The 27,180-nt window shown below is 41.5% G+C and overlaps 9 protein-coding genes across 9 annotated transcripts; 3 read left to right on the forward strand and 6 right to left on the reverse strand.

Annotated features, from left to right (window-relative positions):
* Positions 1 to 2,433: 2,433 nt before the first annotated feature.
* On the forward strand, positions 2,434 to 2,994 carry K444DRAFT_612560 (uncharacterized protein). Its single transcript, XM_024880159.1, has one exon. The coding sequence runs from the start codon at positions 2,531 to 2,533 to the stop codon at positions 2,867 to 2,869; it is 339 nt and encodes a 112-aa protein (XP_024737288.1). The 5' UTR covers positions 2,434 to 2,530; the 3' UTR covers positions 2,870 to 2,994.
* A 3,598-nt stretch (positions 2,995 to 6,592) lies between these two features.
* On the forward strand, positions 6,593 to 7,579 carry K444DRAFT_391968 (uncharacterized protein). Its single transcript, XM_024872445.1, has 2 exons — positions 6,593 to 7,010; positions 7,081 to 7,579. The coding sequence occupies exons 1-2, from the start codon at positions 6,794 to 6,796 to the stop codon at positions 7,380 to 7,382; spliced, it is 519 nt and encodes a 172-aa protein (XP_024737289.1). The 5' UTR covers positions 6,593 to 6,793; the 3' UTR covers positions 7,383 to 7,579.
* An 803-nt stretch (positions 7,580 to 8,382) lies between these two features.
* K444DRAFT_612561 (uncharacterized protein) lies at positions 8,383 to 8,958 on the reverse strand. The gene is made up of 2 exons (XM_024880160.1): positions 8,668 to 8,958; positions 8,383 to 8,618 (listed from the first exon to the last, which is right to left on the reverse strand). Exons 1-2 carry the CDS (start codon positions 8,789 to 8,791, stop codon positions 8,563 to 8,565), a joined length of 180 nt encoding a protein of 59 aa, XP_024737290.1. The 5' UTR covers positions 8,792 to 8,958; the 3' UTR covers positions 8,383 to 8,562.
* A 413-nt stretch (positions 8,959 to 9,371) lies between these two features.
* On the reverse strand, positions 9,372 to 10,822 carry K444DRAFT_629353 (uncharacterized protein; the record flags this gene model as incomplete). The annotated part of the gene is made up of 3 exons (XM_024883043.1): positions 9,372 to 9,489; positions 9,525 to 9,600; positions 9,661 to 10,822. The coding sequence occupies 3 exons, from the start codon at positions 10,820 to 10,822 to the stop codon at positions 9,372 to 9,374; spliced, it is 1,356 nt and encodes a 451-aa protein (XP_024737291.1).
* A 117-nt stretch (positions 10,823 to 10,939) lies between these two features.
* On the reverse strand, positions 10,940 to 11,329 carry K444DRAFT_528342 (HET-domain-containing protein; the record flags this gene model as incomplete). The annotated part of the gene is made up of 1 exon (XM_024874715.1): positions 10,940 to 11,329. The coding sequence occupies one exon, from the start codon at positions 11,327 to 11,329 to the stop codon at positions 10,940 to 10,942; it is 390 nt and encodes a 129-aa protein (XP_024737292.1).
* Positions 11,330 to 15,296: 3,967 nt separating this feature from the next.
* K444DRAFT_612563 (uncharacterized protein) lies at positions 15,297 to 16,151 on the reverse strand. The gene has a single exon (XM_024880161.1). It carries the CDS (start codon positions 15,985 to 15,987, stop codon positions 15,358 to 15,360), a length of 630 nt encoding a protein of 209 aa, XP_024737293.1. The 5' UTR covers positions 15,988 to 16,151; the 3' UTR covers positions 15,297 to 15,357.
* A 2,273-nt stretch (positions 16,152 to 18,424) lies between these two features.
* K444DRAFT_392007 (uncharacterized protein) lies at positions 18,425 to 19,343 on the reverse strand. Its single transcript, XM_024872446.1, has one exon. The coding sequence runs from the start codon at positions 19,232 to 19,234 to the stop codon at positions 18,695 to 18,697; it is 540 nt and encodes a 179-aa protein (XP_024737294.1). The 5' UTR covers positions 19,235 to 19,343; the 3' UTR covers positions 18,425 to 18,694.
* Positions 19,344 to 21,494, forward strand: K444DRAFT_392014 (uncharacterized protein). Its single transcript, XM_024872447.1, has one exon. The coding sequence runs from the start codon at positions 19,453 to 19,455 to the stop codon at positions 21,238 to 21,240; it is 1,788 nt and encodes a 595-aa protein (XP_024737295.1). The 5' UTR covers positions 19,344 to 19,452; the 3' UTR covers positions 21,241 to 21,494.
* A 1,026-nt stretch (positions 21,495 to 22,520) lies between these two features.
* On the reverse strand, positions 22,521 to 24,359 carry K444DRAFT_560926 (glycoside hydrolase family 16 protein). The gene is made up of 2 exons (XM_024876916.1): positions 23,621 to 24,359; positions 22,521 to 23,569 (listed from the first exon to the last, which is right to left on the reverse strand). Exons 1-2 carry the CDS (start codon positions 23,991 to 23,993, stop codon positions 22,761 to 22,763), a joined length of 1,182 nt encoding a protein of 393 aa, XP_024737296.1. The 5' UTR covers positions 23,994 to 24,359; the 3' UTR covers positions 22,521 to 22,760.
* Positions 24,360 to 27,180: the final 2,821 nt, after the last annotated feature.

Consider the following 27,180-nt stretch of genomic DNA (forward strand, 5'->3'; position numbering starts at 1 on the left):
CGAATTAAATAAACTAATTTTATAAAGTATTATTATAAGTTATAAATTATAAATAATTTCTAAATTAATCTTATTTTTAGAGAAAAATATTTGAGTTTATAGCTTTTTTTTTAATCTGCCCCTAAATATTTATTTTATTTTCTAAAATAATATATAAGCTTAAAATAATAATAAAATAAAAGCTTAATTTATTTAGCTTATTAAAAAAAAAAAGCTTTTTAGTAATTATAAAATATTATAAAATATAATAATTAGAATAAACTTTAAAAAAAAATTTCTAAAAGCCTTTTAGTTTAGCTTTTTATTTTTTTAATATTTATATTATAATTAAGCTTTATTAGAAATATAGTTTTAGAAAAATAAGTTATAGAATATTAAAGATCTATTTCCGGATTTTATTAAAAAAAATAAGCTAGTAGTTTTTTTTAAATATATTTATTTCTATTATTATAAATAAATCTAAATTATAATATTATAAAACCGGAATAGAAATTATAGTTTCTTTTAGGTAATTAAAAGCCTTTTAATATTATTTAAATTATTTAACGAAAATACTCTTTTTTATAAATAAGATAAAAGATTTAATAATTTATTTATAAAAGTTATAAAAGCCGAAAAAGAATTATATATTTTTAATTATTTTAAGAAATTACTAGTTATATATTATTTCGATTTTATTAGAGTTTATTTTAATATTAAATATAGAAATAATAAAGCTCAAGTATTTTATATATATAATTTTAAATTCTAATTTTTTAATATTTATTTAAAAGCTAGTATAATATAAATAATTTAGTATTTTTTATATATATTATTTATATTCGATTAAATTCTTTAAATAAATAAAAATATTATTAAAATATATTATATAAAAGTTATTTAAATATTTAAAAAGTATATTATTTATAAAGTCTTTTTAGAAAATATTATTAGCTTCTAAAAGTCTAGATCTATAGCTATATAATAGAAAGTTTAATAAATATCTAATTTAATATAAATCTTAGCTTTAGATAATTAATTTAAAGTTTTATTAATAAATAAGAAAAGATATAAATTCTTTCGGATAATATTATTTAAATAATAGAAATTAATATAAAAATATAAACCTCTATTTGCTTTTTTTATAAATAGAATTAGTAAAATAAAAAGAGTTTAATTAGTTTTAATATAGTATTTAATTAGATTATTTTTAAGAAATATTTGATTTCCAGAAGCTTTTAAATAAATTATTACTAAAAAAGTTAATATCTAATATTTTTAGTTTCTTTTAGGCCTTTAATCTAAATTTTGTAATTATATAATTTATAAAAAGAAAAGATATTAGATTTTTATTACAAATAGTAAGAAATAGTAATTTGTATAAGTAATTATCTGATTAAAAGAAGCTCTAAAGGGAGCCTCTGGATCTAGCTAAATAAAAGGGGCCACTGAGTAAGCGAAGCTAAGCTCCCTAGTACCCGTATATATAACAATTTTGTTTTTAGAAAAAATAAAAATAAAAAATTTAAATTCCGGAAATAATATTCTTTAAAATTACAAAAGCTTTATTTCTTCTAGTTATTAATTCTCTAAGCCAGAAATAGTTTCCTTTTTCGAATATTAAGTTCTTTATTAATCTTATAAATAGAAATTTAACTAGTAATATTATTTTCTCTTTTAATTATATAATTAAATACTATAAAAATAAAAATAGCTAGATCTAATATTTGCTTTTTATTAAAGATCTTTTTCTGTTTTTTTGGCTTTTATTTAAATATTATATTTTAGTTAGGCTATAAAAGCCTCTTTTCTATAGTTTTATATAATTAATTTAATTCTTTAATTATAAAAGCTTATATATTAATCGAATTTAATATTATATAATAAACTTTATATCTTCTTTTAGTTAGCTAGTTACTTCTTACCTTATTAATAAGTATTATCTTACCTTTATATCTTATATCTTTGGTTTTACTTTATTAATTTAATCTTAAAGGGTTTTGTATATAATTCTATACTCTCTTATATATTTTCTAATGAATTTAGTCTTCCTATAATCGAGATATTATTATAAGCTATTTATAATTATATGCTCTCTAAGAGCTTATTAGGATTATTCGCGAATTTGGTATAGTGATTTTTCTTTACGGACATATTGAGGGGCTAAAAAGGCTTTAGAAAATAGTTGATTTAATAGTAAAATATTATGTGGGTGTTGAATTACGATTTTTGGAAAACAGCGATTTTGGGCGGTTGGGTGGTCTGGGCGGTTGGCCAGTGAAACCTTCTACTGATTGGCCAATGTAAGCCTATGCCCTTCTCGGCTCAATGCGGCCGGCACCAACCAACAGAATAGTAATACGGAGTTCGAATTGAGCGGGCGGTTGGAGTTGACCCCCTAGTTCAATCGCCCAACCAACTCCAACACTTATCGGTTTCTGATGGGTGATTCTAAGCTTGTCCAGTGAGGTCTCGGAACGGAGATAAATTTCCTCGTTTTCACTGTTCCAATTTTGTTGCAAGTCTCAGGGCCCGTCGCAGTGCCGTCGCAATGCGATCGTGTACGTACACATTTCTGGGGTTGGGCCCTGTCCGTTATACACAAGAAGAATGGCCCGCCAAATCACTCGTTATAGTAGGAGGTCGAGGAAATCAGGGAGGAATCCACATAGACCGCCGCCGAAGACGACCTGTCCGGGATACGCGTCGGTTCAAACGTATGGAGCTAGGTTGGGAAGGGACTGATCCGTACCGCAAGGCAGTCGGGTCTTTGGCAAGGGGAGAGAGACAGTCAATGTTAAGACGTTTTCGCAGTTTCTACTCTACCACAATTATTCCGTTCACAACATCATCATACGGAGGTGCAGTGCGAGCTGGCCGGTATCATTGATTGGAAGCTCGCTGGATTCTATCCAGCTTCCTATGTGTTGAGTCTGTAAGATACATACCTGAGCGGCGCCAATCGACATGTATCACTCTACTTGCTATTAAAAGAATACATGAAAAATTTCGTACCACGATCTTTATTACAGATTGTGCCATCCAAGTATGCGGATCCACCGGCCTATTATTGCGCTAGCTTTGCCATAACAGTTATCCCGTTTCAGGAGAGCCACATCCCAAGGCCTCGAGACCTTCACTTGTGCGTTTCTGTTTATTCCTCCATACGAATTTATAATTCTCTACGATTGCTTTATTGCTATACAAGGCCCGCAATATCATATCTGCATATGCCGAAACGGCCTGTAATATGTGAGGCACGTTTCGCATAGCGACTTGCCATTAATGAACCACAGTTAATATAAATAACTTTAATAAGCCCAATATCGCACTCTTTGACCCCGATTCAGCCGCTAAGTCGAGGTTTTTGAGCGCCTTCGTAAATAAGTCTCGGAACTGGGTTATAACTATCTTTATATTATTTAAGGCCAAGCCAGGAATTATAATTTCATATCACGCTATAAATACCTTTACTAAAATAATATGCGCATTGGTTTAATTAATAATTCCGGTAATATATTATATTAATAAGGGAATAATATTTATTAGAGTCAAGTATAATTCGAATTATTATAATTAAATATTCTAGTATTATATATAAAGCAAATTATTTATATTATATTTAATATCTAAGAAATATTTACTAGAAATCTTAAATAATCTAATATTATAAAGCCTAAATTCGCGATTTTGAGCTTTAAATTATAATAAAAATATAATATAAAAATTATTATTAGATTCGAATCTATTTTGAATCTGGCTAATTTAATTAAATATAATTTGACTAAGCTTATATTAAATATCTTATTAATTAGTTAATAACTTTGAGTTTATATTATTTCGAAATAAAAAATATAAATTTCTTATTAAAAGTTTATTTTAAAAAAAAACCTAATATAAATATAAATAAAAAATCAAATTAATTCTCGATTTAATAATACTAGTATTAATATTTTAATAATTATTTATAAAATATAAAATATATTAATAATATATAATATTATTATATATTTATAAAATATAAAATATATTAATAATATATAATATTATTATATATTTATAAAATATTAATTATATAAAATTAATAAAGTAGTTAATATTTAGAAATAAGAATTATAATATTATAATAATAATATATAATTCCTGAATTTACTAGGCCTAATAAGATCTAGTTTTTTAATTAATTTATTTATAAAATACAAGAATATATAATTATATTTTATATCTTATTATTTATTACTTATATTATATTATATTTATATTTAATTATATTTATATTTAATTATATTTATATTTAATTATATTTATATTTAATAAAAGTATATTATATTAATTATTAGATATTTCTTTTAAGTAATACTTAATTTAATAAAGCATTTATATAAGAACTTTAAATTCATATAAATAACTAGTAATAAATTTATTTCTAGTATTTTATTAATTATAAATTTAATAAAAATACTGATATTAAAATTATAAGTTATATTATAAAGTTTTAAAGCTAGAATACTTCTAGTAATTCTTTTATATTTAATATAAAACTAATAAATAAAGTATTTATAAAAATAATTAAATATAAAAACTTATTTATTAGCTTTATAAAATATAATTCTTTAATAATATTTAATTAATTATTAAATATACTTATTAAATGCTTTCATATTAGTTTTTAATAATTTAATAACTTAGGTAATAATTAAGAAGTTTTATATAGCTTCTAATTAATAAACTAATATAATATATTTTTTTCTAATATTTTTTTAATATATTAGTTTTTAATAAAGAGATTTTAATATATAATACTTTTATTACTTATTATAATAATATTTATAATTAATATAATTCGAAGGTTTTTATATTAATATTTTTATATAAAAGAAATTCTAGTAATTTTTATATAAATAATATTTTTTTTAAACTTAAAATTATAATTAAAAGTAAAGTATTTATATTTCTTAAAGCTTTAATTAATTTGCTTTTTTAAAATTATTATTTCTAATAAATAAAGTATTACTAATTTAAAAGCTAATAATATTAAAGAATTACTTATTACAAATTAATTGTTTTATAGAAAGATTATTAATATAATAAAAGTAATAAGTCTTAAACTAATAGTTCTCGGCTTTTAATATATTATATAATAATTTTATAACTTTTAAAGTAAAATTATTCTTTAAATTTAATTATTTAATAAGCTTATAAAATGAATTAATATAAAAATTGTAATTAAATATAAACTTAAAAAATATTTTATAAATATAATTCTATAATATTTATTATTATTATAATAATATTAAAAATAATTCTCTAGCTAATATATTAAATAATAAGTAATTAAATTAATATAATATACTTTTATTTATTATTATAAGCTCAAATAATAAGTTTTAACTTTTTTAGTATTTTTTTTAATATTTGAAATCTAAAAATAATTTCAAATATATATATATATATTTAGAAATCTAATAATTTTGATTTAATAAAAGTTCTTATATTAAATATTATAATATTCGGGTTTTTATAAGATTATTCTTTATTATATTTTAATAAAGAAATATTTGTACTTCTTTTATTATAGCCGGCTTTAAATTACTTAAAGTTAGAATTATTAGAATTAATTTAAATTTTAAAAATATTATAAAGCTTAATAAAAGTCAAGTAAAAAATAATAATATTATATAATAAGGCTAATATATAATTCTTTCTAATTACTAGTTTAATTAATATTCTTTTTATATTATATAAGAATATTCGAATTTAAGGAAAGTTTATTTCCCTCTACTTAGACATGTTTTTAATGCGTTGAGTTGTGAGAATTCAAAGGGCGAAAAAGGGAGATTTTTAGTGGGGTATCACCAAAATCTCAGATTTGCGTATTGGTGTGCTTTACGTATTGCATTCCCTCACCTGGTAGGCGTGCTAAGGGTGGGGAAGCGCCGAACGATTAGAGCGGGATATGTCTCACCAAGACAAAGGAATACGCCTGCTACACCGCCAACTCTCGGCGCACGTCGTCTCATCAAACCGAGCGCCCGGCTTTGCAGTTACTCCGGGCGCTCAGCTATCCTGTGTTTCGGGCCGTCCGTATCTCGGGTCGCGTAGATCACACCCCCCTGATTGCTTTGACCACACGGGATACCGCGGGCGACACCCCTACAATGCCAGCCTCATTCGAAATGGTGAGAGAATGCTGTAAAATAACGAAGTATAAGGTCAAAATTGTAGAGTAGAAAATGATCTTAAAGTTATGGCTAGCGTTGCAAATCATTCATTGTTTGAAATTTTTGAAATTTGCAATGCATAAAAGTTGCGGATTCACTCCCATAGACAGCTGAACTCTAGAAGCTATCACGAAAGTGGAAATCTTGCTGCAAATCAGACACTTTCACAGTAGCGCTTACGGAGTATGCAGCCACACACAGGTGATACAACGAGCCTCTTGGCGCGTAAAAAAATTATAGAATAGGGGGAAAACCGAACGCAAACAAGGGCGGAGTATTCTTGAAGGGATATCCTGGTTGAGGAAATACGCTCTTTCTTTAAACAGCAGAGTCCACCGCTTTGTTTTGGTTGCCTACCTCCTGAATGAACTATTTCAGTCTATTTTGCAAGGAAGAAATCCTGCGCTACCACATGTCAAGTGAACGTAAAGGCCAGTGCTGCCCTTGTTCGTCCGAGTCGTCGAATATAAGCATAGCTTCTAGCAGCATTTAAACTTCGCCTTCTCCTCTCCATTTATTAGAAGTTCATAAGTCGAAGTTCGATCGGATCCACGCAAGAAGACAGCTACATTACTCAATCTTTCAGGGAAAAAATGAAGCTGTGGCATATATCAAATATCTCTCCAATCTTGGCGATATTTTCCATCCAAATCTCTGGCTCAATCTCCCAAACCATTGTCACGGGACAGAGTATGCGGTACATCAGCTTCTCTCCCACCTCCTCGCTCCCAGGAAATGTATCAGCAACATCTCATGGCCTGCTTGGCAGACAGCTGGAGTGCCCCGTTAGCACCGAAACGCTATGTTCTGGTATGTGTCGCCTCCATCTTCCCACTCTTGGAGATTAGATTCTAGAACAAATCACTGATTCATTCTTAAGGTACCTCGTTCTGCTGCGATTTCACCGAACAATGTTGCAGCGATTCCTGTGCCCCACTAAGCGCTGTGTGTTGCTCGGACGGACTTTCTTATTGCACGAGCGGTGAATACTGTTGTGGGGATGGCAGGTGCGCTCTTGAAGGGGGGGTGTGCTGCTCAGATGGCTTCGGATCTTGTCTCGCTGGACAGATTTGCATTCCGAACGGCAACTGCCAAGATTCTTCCGGTTTAGGAGTCGGAGTTCCATTCAAGATGTTGCATCTTGTTGTTGCTACATCTCTTGCAATGGTCTTAATCATGTAGGATATGTGTTGTGGATTCAAGAGCGACCTGGAGGTGGAGAAATTGACAATCCCTTGTTAAGTTCAATGGAGGACATTATGACCCAAAGGCAAGAGTTTTGTCAGGGCTGAGAGAGACTATTGAGAATTATTAAGGGTCAGAATGATTTCCAGTTGTTTGTAATATATGATCATGAATTCAGTCGAAGTAGATAATGTTCACACGATATCCTACAAGCCAAGCCAATTTTCAACTGCCTTCCTTTTACTCTTGTCATACTTAACCCCCCAGCCATTGGTTTTGCAACAGCACATGTGATACATTTGGCTTCCACAGCAGCGGCTCTAGCTTCAACCTCAGCCGCGGCTTCAGCAGCTTGAACTTCTTCCAAAAGCCTATTTGGAACCCATTTACCACTCCTCTTTCTCTCTGTTTCTTCCCATTGCCTGTTTTCCTTGAGAGAAAGAGCCATTTTTTCACTTCACCTAACAATTCGTCCATGTTATCAACTTCGTCATCTGGGATGAGTCCTGTATTTCGTCCACCACCGTCTACAGATCCAGCACTTTCACAATTTGGGCCTCCGTCTTGCCAGATTTCTGACCCACCCGCTGTTTATATATTACACTTGATGACTTCCGCTTTCGTGCTCGAGGTTGCGGTAGCTCAAGATTTTTTTTAAAAAAATGGGGGGGGGGGGTGGACTAGCCCTTTGGACCTTTGGAAGGAGGACGAGACACTGTTTAACTGAGTTATTCTCTTTTCATTGTATTGGTCTTGCGTACTTACAAAGATTTTATATTGGTATATGAAATTCAGATGTTCGTCGTGCAATCGAGCTCCCAGGTCATACGCTAAAAACTGTACTAGAGAAAAGAATTGGAGAGCCCAACAACAAATCATGTTCTTGATTGAAGCCCGTCTATTCAATACAACTTATTCCATCAAGCGTCTTAGCTCTCTTGAGATGACGAATGAGGTCTAGAAAATTGAGTCCCCAATGCCCTGTAGCCCTTACGAGCGTGTTATAAGATGTCACAAATATTCAGATGAGCGGTAGGAGGGTCTCATTTGATTCAAACTAAATAAGAAAATCCCCATGGACCGGAAAACGTATTACAGCTTAACCCCTACCAATCTAAGCACTCTCAACTCTACCCTCTTCTTTAAGTTTGGATCTGAGTATTCTTTGTTTATCGAGTCATCCAGGGCGGATGAATCGCTGGGGCATGGCAATCACCGCAGCGTTCATCCAGTCTGCGTTCCTTGTTAAGTGTAATAGATACTGCGAATTGATTCAACGAACCTAAACTCGATTGCCATAACACTTGGGGGGCAGCGTTTATGGGTATTCTCGTAGTTCTGACACCATGCTGAACTGTGTAGCGGACATAGCAGCAACGGAATTCAACTTGTGTGTAGTCGCACATAGTATGGATACGGAGTTGAGTTGTTGGATTTGGAGTTTTTATTTGAAACAGGCGGGACTGAAGGAGGGGGATAGGGTCTGAGAAGCTCAAAGTCGAAAGTTGATGTTGAAAAGCTTTTCGGGAAGTGTGACTAGTGACGAGGGGGTTCTAGGGGGTCTCCCCCTGAGATCAAAACAAGAGAGAGCGTATACAGTAGAAGGCGAATTGGGCGTCGCTAGTTTTTTAGTTAATTATTTTTAGCGGGATCTATTTCTAGACACTTGTAGCTGAGCACTTTTGCCCGGTTGTACTTCAAATGTACCGCTGCTAACCGCAGAGCGGAGCGAGGGGCAGAATTGGCGGTTTATCTCACCACCATCTTGCCCGCCCCATTACTCCTCCAGTCTTTCCTTCCTCTTCTTCTAATCCCGCCAGAGTCAGCGTTCTCGTGTCAGCGAACATGGCGCCGTAACTGAATGCTATACAGTATTTTTTTGATCAAGACTTTGCTAAAAGAAGGGCTCGAGACCAAGCTAATAGCCACAGAAGCCGCGTGCTCCATGTGCGCCGTCCAGAGAGTCCATCGAAAGAGACAGTAGTTCTAAATGCCCACCCCAAGAACAAGCCGCGTCTTCGGATACTCCTTAGGAAGTTCTCGTAGAGGTGTCACACTTCGGTTGTCACTACAATCCCTTCGCTTGCTTGCCAAAAGCAAAGCACTATAGGGTTATGTTATTAAAGTCAAGCAATCTACCTTACTTCGAACTGCTGGAGTGGAGAAGGTGGATGATTCCAGTCCACAATAAGGCCTCCGTACATGGCTCCATGAACTGAGCCGATAGATGTCAGTATGTATTTAAGGAGATATATTGTGAACATGGTCCACTCACCATAGGCTTCTCCAATCATCAAAAAATAATCATCTTTCTTCCTTAAAATTAAAGGAACCCACCCTCCTTTAACGATACAAATCAAGTCTCCCTCTTCGGTTTCCCTTGGCACTAATCCCATATAGCCCTTCTTGCTCGTCATGAAAATTCTCATGAAATATAGCCATGCTTGCCAGTTGAGGAGGATTTCGTGTATAGAGTCATTGATATGGACATCGACTTGCACTTGATCAATGAAAATCGTTCGAGTGAACGCAATTTTGATGGTCTCTCCGGTGACATAGTATGTGCCTCTTTCATCTGCGATGCGCTGCCAGTTTTCAAGGAACTTGCTGGTCACTGGAGTGACGCGAAGCACAGGAGCACTCAGGCGGCCCACGACATCGACACAAATGCCCAGGAGGCTGATTCTTAGACAATCAGGCGAGTAAGTAATATATGGCGTTGTGTCCTTGAGGCCAGAAGCGTAGAAAAGTGCTTCAGGTGTCTTGATGGCTGCCAGTCTAGAATCATCACAAATCCTTTGCCTCATTTCCCGTAATGGCCTAGCTGGAAAATATCCTTGACTTGCCCAGTCTGTAGCCCAGGTAGGGGTACCAGTCACCGAGCCAGCAGTGGGTCCTGAACACCACATCAAGGCATCGAGGCTGCCTGAGCGAGTAACCAAGTCTTTAATAACCATCCCATACACAGTCTCTGTCTTCAAGGAGTAATCTGGAACTAGGGCATCCGGATGAGAATCTCGTGCCAACCCAAGCAAGGCATATACTTTATCTCTTGGATCAGTGGCCCCAGAACCCCAGAAGAGGTAGAGTAAGTCTTTCAAATCTATTCCTTGATCCTTATACCATTTACTAGCAACTGCTACTGCCCTAGCTTGGAGAATAACGGTGTTTATAGGTTCCCAGGCTTTGCGAGTTTCTTCGTCGTCATTATTATGGACCAGATATGCGGTGTAATTCTCCAATACATCTATAGCATGCGTGCAAGATCCCCAGTCAAAGGTATGGGATCCCCAAACAACCAAGACATTCCTCGCAACGGCTACTTCTTGTGCAACCCAGACTCGCGTCCACCACGGTATTGAACAAAATCGAGTAATCAACATATGAGTGCCAGGAACACCACAGATGGAATGAGCAGGATGGTCATTGATATTCATTCGAGTGAAGACAGCGTGGATGTTCGGAAGCGAATCCTCATCAATCGAATCTATGTGTCTAATAAATTCCACGATTTCGTGGTTAGGTTCTTGCCCAGGACCAAGAAAGACGATAGTTCAGGATGCGTTCTCAAAGGTCGATTTCATTCGGATAACTTGTGAGGACTTTTCGGCATCGTCGGCTTGGTTGATGCAAAGCGCGTCGATCCAGAGTGTGCGTGAAGTGGGCGAATCTCGAAGACAGTGTAGTGCATCTGAGAGATTTTGCGAAATGGGAAAGCGATATTGTTCTCCGTTGTTGCTCAGGATAATAACCGAATGTGTTGGGCCTGATGTTCCCCAGACATATGACAAGCCTTCGTATGTAGGACAGTCATTTGGCAAAGCATGACGAAGCCTGCAAAATATTTTGTCTGCTCCTTTGCCGGGGAGAATTTCTAGTAGACGAATCTCGTCTGCAGCTAATGGCTCATAGACGAAGAGGGGTAGCCCAGTCTCCGATACCATTTCTAATGGTTCGAAACGGTATCACCGGATAAAGCCGATTAGTAACTTGGAGCGGAGTCTTCTTCCTAAGTTAAGGAATTTCGACGTAGGGTTTGATACTAAAGGGTCTGAGTGTTGAGGGTTGATGTTGGAGTGATTATGATATAGGAGTTGGATGTTGAAGGAGCAATGTCAGGCAGAAAATGTGCAGGTCCACTTTGTGCCACGCTAACCACGTGAGGTACCACTTGAAAGGGGTACCCCCTTCCCGCTCAACTTGGATTTTGGAGACCTTAATACTATAAATTTGAAGAATTAATGCGATATTCGCAGTACTTCGAGTATTCTCTACAACCTGGAAGGTTTTTAGAATTTTCCCAAGACTTTGAAAAATCGAGAAAATTTTGGTGGGGTAGGCGTAGGCGGGAAGGGGAGGGGGTTTGGGCAGTTGGTGGATGAACCCTTAGAAGCGTACACGGGCCAACCGCCCAAAGTCCAAACTCCCCACAACAACGAAGAAAATCGAGAAAGGCCTATATTCGTAATTAGCGGCCCATTTATAGTTAGCTATGACCTTTTGGGAAATTTCCCTGCACTTTCCAAAAATTACAAATTTTTCGTTGGGCGGTTGGCCCGTGTACGCTTCTACCCTTCTACATCTGAGCTGTCTAAGGCCCTGTTTCGCACGGACGCACGTCTTTTGATTGCTAGCATCCGCCAATAACCAAATACTAGCGTTCAATACTCAGTATTCAAAGCTGGTATTCATATAATTTAGAGGTGTTTCGCAAAATGCAAATACTCAATAACTATTGCAATTACGGAAGTTTCAGAATAATCTCCGGTAATCTTAAATCTCAAGGCTTACTTTTCTTTAGTAATTATTCCCTATAATTATAGGGTATTATAGCCTAATAATTATTTCTCTCCTAAGGCAAAAGTAATTAATTAATTAATTATTTTACTATAGCTTTCCTATCAAGAAAGAATTTATAATAAAAATTATACGAGAAGCGTAATATTTATATAATAATTAAAATATTATACCTTAAGAAGCGCTATAAAGGTAGTTGGAAAGGACAAAAGCCAGTATCCAAATACTCAGTTTTTTCAGAACCACCTATGGTAGGTGGTTCTGAAAAAACTGCGATTTGTATGGGAGCAAATACTGGTAATCGAATACCAGTGTTTGGTTGCTAGCATACAAAAATTTACGAAATACTAAAATTCCTAATAATCGAAAGCTAGTGTTCGATTGCTGACCAAATGCTAGCATTCAAAAGTTGCGAAACAGGGCCTAACTCGTAAGAGGGGCCGGGCCGCAGCTCCCTCGTTCCAAGGGGCTGGCTGCATCACTAATCGTACGTCCCTGCGGGTTTAGTGCGCATCAGCGATACGGTCAAAAATCAGCGATATTGTCATTTTTTTACCATTATATCGATTTTAATTAATTAAATATCAACACCATGGCCAAATTCGACCCAGAAGAAGAGAAAAGGATGGCCCAGGCCTCCGATTTCTATGCCAGGGATCCACACGTCAAAAAAATCTGCGATTGCGCGTTAATTCAGGGTCAAATTATGCCTCTGGAAAGCGCGTCTCGCTGACCGCAGGCTTGGCGATGATCCTGGAACGATCCGTATCGTTCCTAAGCGAGATTGTACCTTAGGCCTCAAACTGCCCTATAATTATAGGGAGCTTATAGCGTACTTCCATTTAGACTTATAAATAACTTTATTACTACTAATCGTATAAAAAAAAATTAGTTATGTAATTACTCTATTTAATCCTAGCTTTCCATTTATATTATATATAGGAAATTTAGATTTAAGCTTATCTCGATGCGGCAAAAAGAAGTGTTTTGAGTTTTCGTGAGGCTCGTTTAATTAGGAAGTACCTCCTATACAAATCTACTATGTAAGGTACTTTGCCCTGGATCGTTCCAACCGTTCCAGGATCATCGCCAAGCCTGGCTGACCGATTACCACAAAACACCAAAGGGGGCCTCAATAAAGCCCTTGATCCTGATCAGGAGGGGGCCCTGAAGCAGTTCATCGATTTCCTGATCTATTTAGGCCATAAAGCTGATCTCAAGACGTTTCGGGCGGCGGCAAACAAGATTCTGGCAGAGAGCGTGTCCACCCACCAGGCGACGCATATTTGCGCACAATGATAAATGCAGCTTGGTTTTGTCAAGCCACTTCCCCCTTCCCCCTTCCCCCTTCCCCCTTCATTTTATAGTAATGGCTTTGGTAATATAGTTAGATTAGATGCTAATGGGAAGGAGACAATTATTGGGTATACGAATTAGGACGTGGTGATTGTGTAATTAATTGATTTGTTAGAATCGTAGCTACTTTAATTTACTTTTCAAGCCTAGAGTTAAGCTTTATAATACTTATAATACTTAAGAAATTTATAAGTTTTTACTTTTATATAATAACTATAATTAATTATAGTTCTAATTAAATCGAATCAAGCTAAAATTAAGCTAATCAAATTATAATTAGTTATAATTAATTCTACTTAATTCTAATTATTTAGCTTTAATTATTTTTTGACGCACTGCCCAGGCTTAAGAAATGGTTGATTGCCTTCCATAAGAAACCTGTAGCCGACGTTCCCTCGAAGCCACTCTCCAGAGTAACACGATTCTTTTCTGTTTAGGGGACATTGACGTAAGATTTATAAGATTACAAGAGCTTCCATAGCGAATTCTGGAGGTGCAGTATCTCCATCTTGTTCCACATCCTTCCCATCGTCGATATTTCACGACTGTAGCACTATAAAACGCAAAACGCAGGCCCCAGAAAACAAAGGTCCAAGCCTCGGGTTCCCGTGGCATTTCATTCAATGTCGATCAAGAAATAAGCAGACCAGATCGACATTGGTGAGCGCAACAAAGTCACCACCCCCTGCAGATCCTCGGACCCGCCAAAACCAATGCTTTGCTCTAAAGCCAGATCATGAGGCTGAGTTGAGAGCAAACCTCAGTTGCCCAACTGACGTCAAAAATATCTTGCTGAAGCTAGCAGGTGAAATATCCCGCAAAGGATGAGCATCTAACAAGAACTTTCTATTAAAAAAGCAGTCCAGTGGGGTAGGTACTAGGTACAGTACGATATCAGCCGCCATCACCAGCTTCAGAACTTTTGGCCTTTTCGACTCAATTTCGATGCAAACCCAGGAGCCGCCTTTAGGCAGCCTCTTCCTTTCCATTTACCCTTATTTGTTCGGTACGGCTCTAATAAATCCACGGACCCGCGGGACAAGGTATCGGCCATATTTACATATCAAACCTTGGCTATATTTCGCATCCAAGTCTTCTTGTCGGCTATTTTCGAGGCTGTAACATGTTTATAAAGGCGTGGCGAAAGTCAATGTTGAACTGATAAGGAGAATTGATGTAATCTGTTTCAGCTACAATATTATCGAGGAACATGATGAGAGGCAAGATACTGCATCGATTTACCTTCATTCCTGGGTACTAACTTGCTCAGAGATTCTCCCCTTGAATCGGTGAATTACATTACTGAAATTAAGCCAAATGTCAGGGCTGCTGCGGCATCGTCTGTTGAAGCACAATTCTCTGCTCGTGGATCCTTCTTGATTATGAAAGCGATCCGCATAGCAAGCCCGCGATTCTGGGGATGCCCCTACACCCCCGCCTCTAGGAGCCGTCCTGGCCCTCTTGAGCTTGATTACGATGAGTGTCTTAGGGTCGTTCGAATAGATGGTTTCCGCCATGTTAGAATTACAAATTCCTGGAATCTAGAGTTATAAATATAAATGGGTTGAAGGCGAAATTGTGGAAAATTGTACACTCCCTTCGATTAGAGTGTTGAGGTACTTTTCGATCTAATTTGACTTTGGGGGGGATTGTAGCTCGTGAAATAATACCAGATAATTAAGATAATTCTGCACATACGCCAACAGGCAGCAAATTCATGATCAGGCGTATTGCCTGTCGCTCGGACGTGATGATAAATGTGGCTCTGAATATCATTCTTAGCATTTGCAGTTGCGAACCGCACTCAAGATTAAGAATCTTAACACAGGACACCAATGACCTTCTTCAACTGGTCAGAATCAACAGCTTGCAGCTCGTCCAAATTGTCCACCCTTTCAAAGCTATAGGTGACATCCGTCCGCTTTTCCAAATTCTTCTTCAACATGGCACCGCTGAACACGACGGAAAAGCCATTCGCAGCCATGTGAAACATTTCAGCCCCAGCCAGATCTAAGCTAGATCTCAAAACGAGGTTCGATCGAATAGCTCCACTGCGGCCTTGGAAAACCAAAATGTAGGCCAGCTCTGGAGCTCCTGATTGCTCTCCGTCCCCGCCTCCTAGCAGAGATCCGGGCTGGAGTCTACAAAGTCCCTGACTGACATGGATCTTGGGGACTTTCCACGGCTCATCTGCATGCCCGAAAGTTGTAGTTCTCGTAGATCCCGTCCCTCCCGGGCCTCTCGGCCCCGAGTTCAAAAAGTGCATCCAGACGTCGCTGTGCCCGCATCTCAGTAGTGGGACATGCTGGTCCAAGTCGTCTTGATCGAAATTGTAGCTGACAATGATAATGGGAAGATTGCCGAACTCGGGAATGACCGATGGTATTTCGCTTCCGTCTCCTGCTCGAGTGAGAAGACCATGGCTTGAGCGGACGTTGTTTAAGCCCATAGTGATGAGGAATGATAGTTAAGTGCGTGGGTAGATAAGGGTGTGAATATTTTGGTAGGGCTTTATTGAGTGATAGTAGAGTCGATAGACGTAACATTCACACCAGTCTACCGTTTCGTTATATATATTTAAAGTTAAATGATAAGACTCAGCGTTGATGGTCAGCCTGTTAAGTGACCTGCCACAAGCGTATGGAGCTGCACTTGCGAAGCCATGATTCCAAGCCGTAGGTGGTCGTGATAGCCTGAGCGGGAATGTGGCTATCATTCTTGGGCTCAATTTTCCGGAAACGGCTTGACATGCAGCTTGCATGGCAAGTGCCGAGTTGCTGCATAGTCGCTCATTCGTGAACGTTTCGTAGCTTGCAGAATTTTGAGCCCACGAACATGGGGGGTCCACAAACGCCACCTTGCCGCTGTATGCTTCGCCCGCCATTCGGCGAGAGCTCAGGCTCGCCCACTTTTAAGAAGTCGATAAAGCTTTTGTCATCTCGCGCCCTTGCCTTTCTCCAATACTCGAATACATACTCTGGCCATTCTGACGTTCTCTTACCTCTGGATGGTTTTTACCCTCCAAGTACTTTCTATATCCACATTCAAGGAGCTGGTCTCCGTCGTTCCTTCGACAGGAGACCACCCACTGCACCCTCATTTCCGAGCTCTGCTGGCACGATTTTAACAACGAACCTTGCAACTCAAACTGTGACCTCATTGCGCTTTCTTGGACGACTGATCAATCCTACTCGAATCCTGGGACTTCGTTAACCAAACATCACACAACCGAACCAAACCAAACCAATATCCAAACCCAAAGATTTCCCAGTTCTATCCCTGTAGATATTACATCATCAACGCCATCGCCCCTTCCATACACAACATCAACATCAACCGACTATCCGTCACCTTCAACCAAATTACATTCTAGTAGTTGCTCTTTCCCTCCCCTCAGTAACCCCAATCCGGCGGACGGCCCCCATATTTGCAACATCTGCTACCAAAGCTTCAACAAGACTTGCGAATTAAAGTAAGCCTGTTGGTCACTAATCGCCTCTGCTTTGGTCATTTATTAACGCGCTGCAAATGTAGCCAACATAAGAGGTTTCACAATCGAGATTGGAAATGCAGATTTGGGGATTGCCAATTTGCTTGCTCCGCCTCATCGCATCTCCAGAAACATGTTCACGAGAAGCACAAGCTAGATCCCTCTCGAGCATACCAATGTTTAGCATCATCCTGCCGGAAGTACGGCAAGATCTTTCGTCGGAAGCAGAATTTCGAGAGGCACTGTCAAACTTACAGGAAATTTCATGGGCTTGATAAAAGATAATAGTTAGCGATCTTGTTAGCAATTGCATCATTCCTACAGCCGAAGAGTCCGATTCTCAGCCTGCCTAGCCTCTTAGTATCACAAAAATGAATGACGGTGGTTTTGAATTTTGGGGGGTTAGAACCCTCGCGAAATTGTGGTTGAAACCTCATCTTTCTGCGGTGTTTCGCTCGTGGTTGATCCGGATAGATGCATATTGCGTCAATCCAGATAGGATCTTGGTGAAAGCGGGAATACAGCACCCCCTTCCTTGAGCTCTGGATTTGATCCCCCAATTGATCAGTCCGAAGTTGGTGCAAGGCATTCCAAAGATTCTCACGGGGCGTAAATGACCTCCCTTCAACTATGATCTCACTGAAAGCTCCGACTTCCCCATTCATAGCATAAAGCATTGTACGCGCGCCCGTGTGGCCTACTGCGGAACCCCTCTATTTCCGTAGTAACGAATTCACATTGCGTGTGGTCATTTTGCTCGCCTGGCAGAATATTGATGTGACTAATTTGTGACCTGGAATGACCTGATAGACTGACGTAGTGCCATGGTGCAAGCTGGTGCAAGGGATTCTTTAGTCACTGATTTGAAGATTTTTCGGAAGGATCACAGTTGGAATCATGCTGCAGTGGGGAGGTTGGCCGGTTCACAGGGCTACCATAAGTTGATGGAACTATGTTAAAATTGATCAAGGTGCAAGCCCGAGTGGCCGCATGGCCTCGCTTAGTGCAGGCTCCCCTTTCCGAAACCCCACATATTCATCAACATCCTCCCCCTCTTTCCACTCACGAAACCTTCCCACCAAAAGAACAGTCCACCAAATCCATCCAGTTCGTTAAAAAAAAATAAAAAATTGGCAACAACATTTCACCTCTTCCCTGACCTCCCCCTCACACTAGAAGCCGACATCCTCAGCCCCGCCTCCCGAAGACCCTGTCTTAACCTCGCCTTCTGGACCCCAGAAACCCCCGATACGGAGGAAACCTGGATCCTCCCTTTACCTGCCACACAAGCCTTCCAGAAACTCCAGAGCGTAGCACAGCTTCACTTTCCCCTCCTCCACCGCGTCCACCTCTTCCCAATCCACCTATAAGCACACCCCGCCGCCGCCGCAATACCACTCCGGCGTACCGGGCTCTTTCTCGATTCCTTCCCCCTAGAGCCACCCGTGCTAGAAACAATCTATCTCCGTCCCTCAATCGATATCTTGAGCCTGCCCGGCCGTTTCTCCATGATACCACCGAGCGTGCGACTTGATGTCACTGATTTCGTGGCGAGGGAGGAGGCCCAGAGGATTAAGCGGATTCGCTATCACGTTGAAGGATTAGAACTACGCAGAGTTGTAGGCAACCCTACTGATGCATGGGGCTATGACAATCGAGCGAAGAACTATGGTGGGGCAGTTGATTGTAGGGCTGAAGAAGTTGGAGGCGGTGTATGTTGTTGGTGGCGATGAGCCGACGAGATTGTTCCTGCGGCTGGACAAGCAGGAGAGGTTGAGTGCTCAAGCGCAGGGCCTTGGTGGTGGTGGAGGGGTCTTGGGTGCCAGGCTAGGAGCTGGGAGTAAATTTCGGAAGGTTTTTTGGGAGACGGAGAGGAACAGGAATTGTTAATGAAGACAGAGAGAGAGAAAAGGTGGGAAGGCGGCACTTGAAAAATGGATGGGAGAGGATGAGGTTGATGTTGTGAGGAGGGCGAGGGGGCGTTCCAGGGGTGTGCGTCTTCGTATGCAGGGTTACTAATACCGTCCCCCACTACAATCAATGGTATAGAAGAGAGTTGGGAGACTACGGTTGAAGTGGAGAAGAGGAACCAAGAGAGGGGTGAGTGTAGGGCACCGAGGGAGGTTGGTTGTGAGGTGAAGTGTGCAGGGAGACAAAATGTTGTATATTGAGTCTTGGAAGAAAGGGTTGTGATGAACGAAGACATTTTGCCTTTCTTGTATTTGAAGATGCGACATTAAGGAATTTAGCTAAGAGGATGACGAATATTTACTGCTTGTTAAATTTGCCTATTCACCAGCCCGTATTTCCCCCCAAATTCTCCAGCTAATTGAAAGATACAAAGTTCGTTCTTTAAGGGCAGCTTTCTTCTTCCCACTTACTTTCCACCACGAATTTGTACCTCAACCCAAACAGTAACGGAAAATGGCATACAGAACACCACCCTTCTGTTGCTCCCACATCCTCGCCCAGCCCCCCTTCCACACACAAGAACACTACCCCCGCTCCTACGCCTGCCTTCTCGATTTTCTCGCCCTGGCCATCTCCCTCCCAGCTGGTCAGCTACCACCTACAACCCCTATAAAGCCATTGACAGAACACGACTTCGTGATCCGTCTGTGCAAAGGGCAGACCGCTCCCATGCTCGGACCGAATCAATGGGGGGCTGCGCGATACTTCCTCCCTGACCCACCCGTCCCAGGCGGTCTGGTAGAAGTACTCCATGTTGAGAACGGAAGCCGAGGAAACAATTTAGATTGCCTCAGATGGTTTCTGAACGAAGGAGGTGGAAAGTTCGGCGGCTTTATGTACTTGGAAGATGTATGGATGACTGTTCTTTGTCCTGTTCATAAAGATTCTGTTTGGTTTCTTCAGTTTTGGGTCAAGGGGCCGAAGGATAATGAGGAACTCGGGGAGGTGAGCAAGAGGGTTACGGATAGGAGGAATCAAGAACCTGGATTTGTCGAGGATTCGTTTTCGAGCAAGTTTTATGATGTGATGGGGATTCCGAGTCGGCCGCAGCAGCCAAACACAAGACCAATTCGGGACGAGGACGAACCGAAACCGTCTGTTTTTGGAGGTGTGGGAGATGGCGGCATCGACAGATGGTGTAACCAGGAGGAGGAGGAAATAACTCGGCTCCAGGACCATTGTCGCGGTGAGTTGGGCTTTCCACCAAACTTGCCAGTGGGATATCAACAATCGCGGAGCATTCCTCCAGGGGTCCCTCCAAAATTTCTTCGACAACAGAGACTGTTTGGACATGCAACACCAGACGCTCCCGCTTTTCTTTGTACCCCCTGGGCTGATAGTAGGCCAGCTCAGTATGGGCGTGGAGAATTTTGGCTGCCACATAACAGAGCTGGACCTCAGCAATTGATCCCGAATCGCCAGCTAGGCGGGATCGAGGAGGCAGGAGATGGAACGATGGGTGGCAATCAGACTCAACCAACACGACCACCACTTCAAGGCACCGAACTGCAGCAGCGGGATCTCGCTCTTCGAGAACCACAGACTCCTCAGACATTTGATTTACGTCTCCCACCTGGTTTAGGTTTTGGAGACCTTCATCGACCAACAAGCGCAGCTCCTGCGACAGATGATCTCAATCCTTGGCAGACACCAGAGCTCCACTCCCCACAACCAGCTCGGCACTTCAAAGGAGCAACAGAAATGTGGCAGAGTCCCAAACCTCGTCCAGAACCGTTGGCTCGGCCCTTAGGCTTCCATGAACAAGATGAGCAAGGATACGGAGGAGAACCACATGGAGTCTATCGACCCGACCAACCCTTACCACCAGCCCTTCCATACCCGCAAGCTCATGTCCCTCAATCAACGACCAAAGATGGCGGAGGCTGGGAGGACATCACCGATCAAGGCCCTCTTTCTTTCAGCATGCTGGGTCGCGCACAACTATCTCGCAACGAGTATTCTTCTCCCGAACCCCATTCTGTTACGAAGTCAGAGCGACTTGGTAAGACTGGTGCAATTGAAGTCGACTCAATCCTCGAGAATTCGACCCAGACGCCCCGTCCACAACCTCCGGTGAGTGGAGGTGGAGGTGCTTCTGCTCCTATGAGAGATACCAGTGTAGCTGGTGCGTCGGCATATGCTCCTCCAGCTGGCAACACGAGTGGCTTACGGCCTATTCAGCGGCGGACATGGGATGCTGGGACTAAGCAGTGGCGCTCATATTGGATCTGGGGTTTGTAGTGGGGAGGTCGTACGTGTCTGAATGGAGGGCGACGAGGATATTGTGGGAGAGAATGCCTTCGTCTAGCTTGTTAGCGGTTTTGGATGTCTTCAAATCGGCAGATAGTGAGGGAAGAAAAGATAAGACTGCCCAAATACTTTAACCCCTGTGACTTGGTAATGAAGAGACTTTCTCTTGCACAAAGATTTGACGGTTGTGCGCCTTGATCAAGTCTTACACCACCTCAACCTTTTTCTAACCCAGCCTCCCTGAACACCCCCCTCAGCCAACCCTAAGCCCGTCCTCTCATTATCCCCTCCTCCAAGCAGGACATGCAGATTTCCCATCTCCACTCCACAAGGGGAGAACTTTGCCTCTGGGCTGTGGGGACACTTTGTTTTACCAAGGTTTCATCTGGATCTCTTTTCACAACATGGTTTATGAAGTTCCTAGTCGCTGCACTTCCTTCCCCTTTCACATCCAACTTCATCCGCAACACCAGATCTCGGACGAGGCCTCGGCGTTCTGGTCACGCCATTTCGCTCGCGTTCGCTGTACCCCAGGCTTCGACATCCATACATACACGCAATGGATAGCGATCTCTCACTCTCAGTGGAAGCGCCCAGCAGCGGACGCCGCGCCGAGGTCTTGGCGCCGTTTTTATGGCCATACTAATATCGACCCACAGCATCCATGCGCTGCGATGAGTCTGCGATCTTGATGGATTCGAGGACGTTGTAGTTTGCTTGTGCGCGGCACCGGACCATAATGATATGAGATGGTTCTTCTCACTCCTGGCCCCTTGCCAAGAAACCATGCGTGCGTTGCTGAAGCTGAGATTATTGCTGGAACTGATTTAACGACAGTTGTATAACCAAGGATGGTAGCTAGCTATCCTCGCCCTCAAGTCATCCAGAAAAGATGATTCTTGACATCAAGAGATGAGATGCAGGTATGGAAGAGTAGAGTGATCACTGATCAGCGTACTTGACGACGCCGACAGGTTGTTGATCTTGTCAGAGGCATCTCCCTCTATGTAGGGAGGCCCCTCTTCATGCATCGAGGTACCTATGACGAGGATACGGAAATCGCCGTGTAGTGCAGTCAAACCAATCAACCCGTCCGCATGGAAAGCACGAAAGGCAGGCTGAACGAGATGATTGATCGTCGGCGTCAATGTTGTGATTGGTGGCTTTAGCGAAGTAGTCGCCGACCCTCTCTCTAGGAGGGGACGAGGAACTCGGCATCGGCGAGTTATAGGGAGAGTAGTGTGTTCTGGTAACTGAATCAGATCCGGAGGCCGAGGGGAGACTTCCTCGAAACGAATGGTGCACAGTGTGGTTGAAAGAATAAAGCAGAAACCTGGAAAGAACCGCGCTGCGAGGAATAAGGGATATGGAGGTCTGTAGAGAATTGAGGACAGAACCATGTGAAACATCAACGTGCTGTTTGCTCCATTAATCCACACTCAAGATACTGCTCCTTTTATTTACCCCCGTCCAAAAACGCCAGATACCCAGATCCATATGTGCATCTCCCCTCAAAGATATCCAAACAAAGCACCTCCCACCAATACCGCCGGTATCCAAGCCAGCTCGCCCATTCCCTCCCCTCTCCACGTCGACGCCATCCCCGTATTATTATAAAGCAGCGCCGGCGTCCCGGTGACATTAACCTTCTCATCCACACCACACACAACCTTGCACCCCGGCGTGCCCTTCCTCTTCTCCAGCAAACCCCCAACACCATGCTCATCCCTTTTGCTCGTCCCAGCATATGTCCCACTCGTATTATACACCACCTCCATCCACTGAATCTGCAAGTACGCCTCATCATAAAGACTCATATTCCCCGTCCACCCGCCCCCGTCACTCCACATATTCAGTATCAAACTACTCGGGTCCCGGGGAGCCTGGAAGCCAATCTGCGCCACCTTCAGCCCATTCACATACCAACTCGTCATCTTCGGCATCCAATCCAACCTATACGTATTCCACAGCGTCCAATCCCTGATCCCCGGGTTCGTGGAATTAACAGTTGCTTGAGGGTATGGATTACCGTTCTTGTCGTTGGAGGGTTGGTTTGTGTACTGCACCATGTCTCGTGGTCCGCCGGTCAGGATCTCGATGTCGGCTTCTTGGATCAGTTGCGCGTTGTTGTTGGGCAGGTAGGTGAACATGCCTGCGCAGGCGCCGGGGGAGCCGATTACGCGGGCGAGGAAGCGGGCGGAGAGGTATTGGAAGTTCTTTTGATTGGAGTCGACTTCTGCCGCGGATTGGAAGTCGGGAAGACGCTTGGTGCGGAGGGTTAGGTAGGAGGTGTAATCGGGGGAAGTGTCGTTGCTTTTCTCTGCTTCTGGTAAGTCAATTGGGATGGGGAGGGGAAGGGAGGGAGGGGTACCGATGTAGACATTGTTTGGGGAGTTGATCATTAGGATGGTAGCATCTGAAGATCCCCTACTGTCGCTGTTATTCCAGTTCTGGGTTGTCCAATCGCCTGTCCACGCATCGCTGATGAAGAAATTTGAGGTTGCGAATGCAGCGGTTGCATTGATCTCGCTGGAGATGGCTGCTGGGGGGTTCGCCGCGATGGCGATATTTCTCCAGTCGTGAAAGCGATGGTATGTGAAGTATCCGGCCGAAGAGCCATTCGTTCGAAAGCAAGAGCATTCGTTGCCATTGTCTGTTTGTGCGGAGGTGAGTCGTAGGTTGGAGAATAGCAAGATCCCCGCCAAGAGGGAAGAAGGCAGAGCCATTGTAGATGTTGTGCCCATGCTAGATTAGATGCAATAGATTGCAAGCAAGCAGAGATGAGGATAAATAAATGGTGAAAAAAGCAAAGGATCAAGTGAATCGAAAAGGTCGAGGAGGCGTTCGGGCTGTCCACCTTTACGAGGTACTGCGCCTTAGCTGCTGCGTTGGCACACTGAAGCTATTGGTAGCTGCATGCCTGGGCAGAGGGGCCGACCACAACGAGCGATGGTCTGATGCTGAGGACCAGAAACAGGGAAAGGGGAGCAGACGGAGCAGGCGCTGCAAATACCTCTGCATCACCCATCATTGGTGCTTTGATACGGGCCTCGGGCGCCGCTGTGGTGCTTGGGTGGTTTGAGGCCATCGCGCGTTTTCGAATGAAACTCCTGCAAACAAAAGTTGGTTTTGCTGGTCTCGGCGCGCAATCGAGCAACCCCTGGCATTAGTTGCCCCTCTAAGCTCGCGCTATTCCGCAGACGATCGACCCTATTTTTAGCACGTCGATCCGGAGATTTCCAAAACCTTACCTAAGTTCACCTTAATTTTGACGACAATGAATGTTTTATGCGTATATTGAGTCATTTTGCTTCCAGACCTCAAGTGCTGTGAATAGTCAAGGTAAATGTCTTCCGACCCAAGAGTGTCTGTACGTACACTCTGCCATTTGCTACTTGCTTTTGCGTCCTGCTCATAGCTCTGTTTCTAGGCAACATTTGCCGACGAAATTGGTAAGGATTTAAAACGGGTTCCCAAAGAGGTCTCTATCCGATTTAAGTCTTTCAAGTTTACCTCTCCACAATATAGACTCGAAACCACCTATTCGATTATATCGGAGTTACGAATACAATCTCAAGGAATACCTCCTTTAAAGCGTCCAATAAAGATCGCTCTAACTTCCCACTCAATACTTTCACAAATTTCAATCTTGTTTTTATTCTCGTCAGGAGCTCGATTTTCTCGCGCTCCCCGAGAATAGAATATCCGGATGCTTCCCGGGTTTAAACGCCCTCTTTTAGGACTTCCAGCTGTTGATTTCGAGCGAGCTGCTCCGTCTCATCGATACCTGCCGACAAGTTAGAATAGATGGTCACTTTAAAAATTTACTGACCAGCTTACCGCAGCCACAAATGTATTCTATTCCGATTGTTAGACGTAAGGATAACCTGTTAAATACCTCGGGGAAACATACCAGGTTCACTGGAAGCGAGCTGCCTCAACAGCATAATTTGCTTGAATCCATGTATGTTGAGTTTGTTGATTTTAGCCCACAGATTGATTCCTGGTTGCTCCTTTGGCTTTAAATCGTTCATGGTAGCTTTGTAGATAAGCTGAGCTAGCCTTTCGGACTTTATGATATGAGAAGCTATTTTAGTCAATACATTTTGCATAAAAGTAGACAGTAGATACTTTCCTCTAGCAATGGTATTTTCCGGTCCCTGAAAACAATCGTCAAATTCAATCTCCGTTCCAAACCCCTTCGAAAGTTCCAAGAACGCGACTCTATTCTGCTTCATAAATAACCATCCTCGCTATGGTGGAAGCGGAAGATAGCTCTCTATTAGGAGCCGGCGGTTCCGCCGGCGCAGAGACTCATCCAGGCCTTGTGACCAAGCTTCGATCTTGACTCGCAACTTCCACATTAGCCTGGCCCGATCAATATATGTTTTTCAAGAAGAGTTCCTTCTGATCCGCCTGATAGATCAGCTTAATGACTAACAATATATTTTAAGGAATTCAGGAGGGGTGCTTTAGCCAAAGACTTATAGATCTGCATAAACTCATCATCGGTATCGTGCTTCCAGTTGTCCTTAATGACTTTAGAACAAAATCGTCTCATTTCTAATATCTTGAGTCGAAAGCCTTCGTAATCTTGAACCTCAGGAGTAGGCTCCTCCCTCCAAACAGGTTCCTCCTCCAGGGTGGGTAGCACGCAACTTCTCGGGACAATTATCAATTTTGGGGATACGGGTGCAAATTCATGGAGGGGGGTATGAGATCCACCTTTGACCTTCCGGTGGTTTTGTCAGTTACAAAGCAACTCGGTCCTTCGAAGACGCTATAGCAGTTATCAGTGAGGATGAACTCATCGCTGGGTTAGACGGTGTGCAAATAGCCAAGTACATGCGTTGAGCGTGTATAGTGAACCACATACGCTTTGGAAGGTCCTTTATCCATTCTCCCTCAGGATCCATACGCAATTCTAGAATTGTTCTCAGATTATAGAACCAAACATCCGTCGGCTGCTTGAATCCCTCTCTGACATGTATTCCCGCAACAACTCCCAGTCGTCGGCCTGGTAAACACTCCGCGTTGTCGTGGTAAAAGCGCTGATGAAATGTTGATCCGCGATACTTGAGAAGAAACAGGAATTTGCGACGAGATCTCTCTCCTCGCACGTTAGCCACAGTTCCTTCTCGTTTTGCTCAAAAGCCTTGGTGATCTTGCGGGAGACGATGCTGGCTTGACTCTCTACGGAGGTGCAGCCTATAAGTACTACGACGCCACTTGCAGGGATCTCAACTTTACTACCTTATGTTACAACCACAACGCACCACCGAAGTACGAAAACAGATATATGTATAGTACCCATCCTAGGGATCATATTAGTGTTTAAATAGAGGCTTTTTGTTGTGTATAGGAAAAGTTATGAATGTTGAAATCGCATGTGGCGTTCAGACCCTTGCGGTGGCGTCGTAATAGTTGTGGGGTTGCAGCTCCGTTGCCTGGAGAATTGTGTTCGATGCTGTTGCTCGGAAAATGGACTGCTCGTGTCTCGATAGATGTCCATTTGACTGAGGATACGATTTGCCCGTGCCTCGCATAGGACAGGCAAATCCTCTGACAAATCGATAGTGTTGACAACACGTCCACCATAGTATATTCTTTTCTGGTCCTTGCGCTTTGAACGCTTTGGTTTCTTGCGGTCATCTTCTGCGGCCTGTAAGGATGAGAAAAGTTCCTCAGGAGGAATTATGGTACGAAGTGTTGATACTGGGTGCAACTGGTTTCCGGCATAATTAATAGTTCCTCAAATTGAGGATTGACAGGCGAAAGGCAACAAGAAGTTCAAATGGAGAAGGTCACGAGAGTATATTGTAGCTATCGCTGAGGTGGATAAATAAATAGGGATATTCTTCACGGGGCTGAGGAGCCGACTCATCGAATTACACGAATTTCAGATGTCAACGTGCCAACGCGTCAAATCAC

The sequence above is a fragment of the Hyaloscypha bicolor genome (assembly GCF_002865645.1).
Source record: "Hyaloscypha bicolor E unplaced genomic scaffold K444scaffold_60, whole genome shotgun sequence".
In the NCBI taxonomy this organism is placed as follows: domain Eukaryota; kingdom Fungi; phylum Ascomycota; class Leotiomycetes; order Helotiales; family Hyaloscyphaceae; genus Hyaloscypha; species Hyaloscypha bicolor.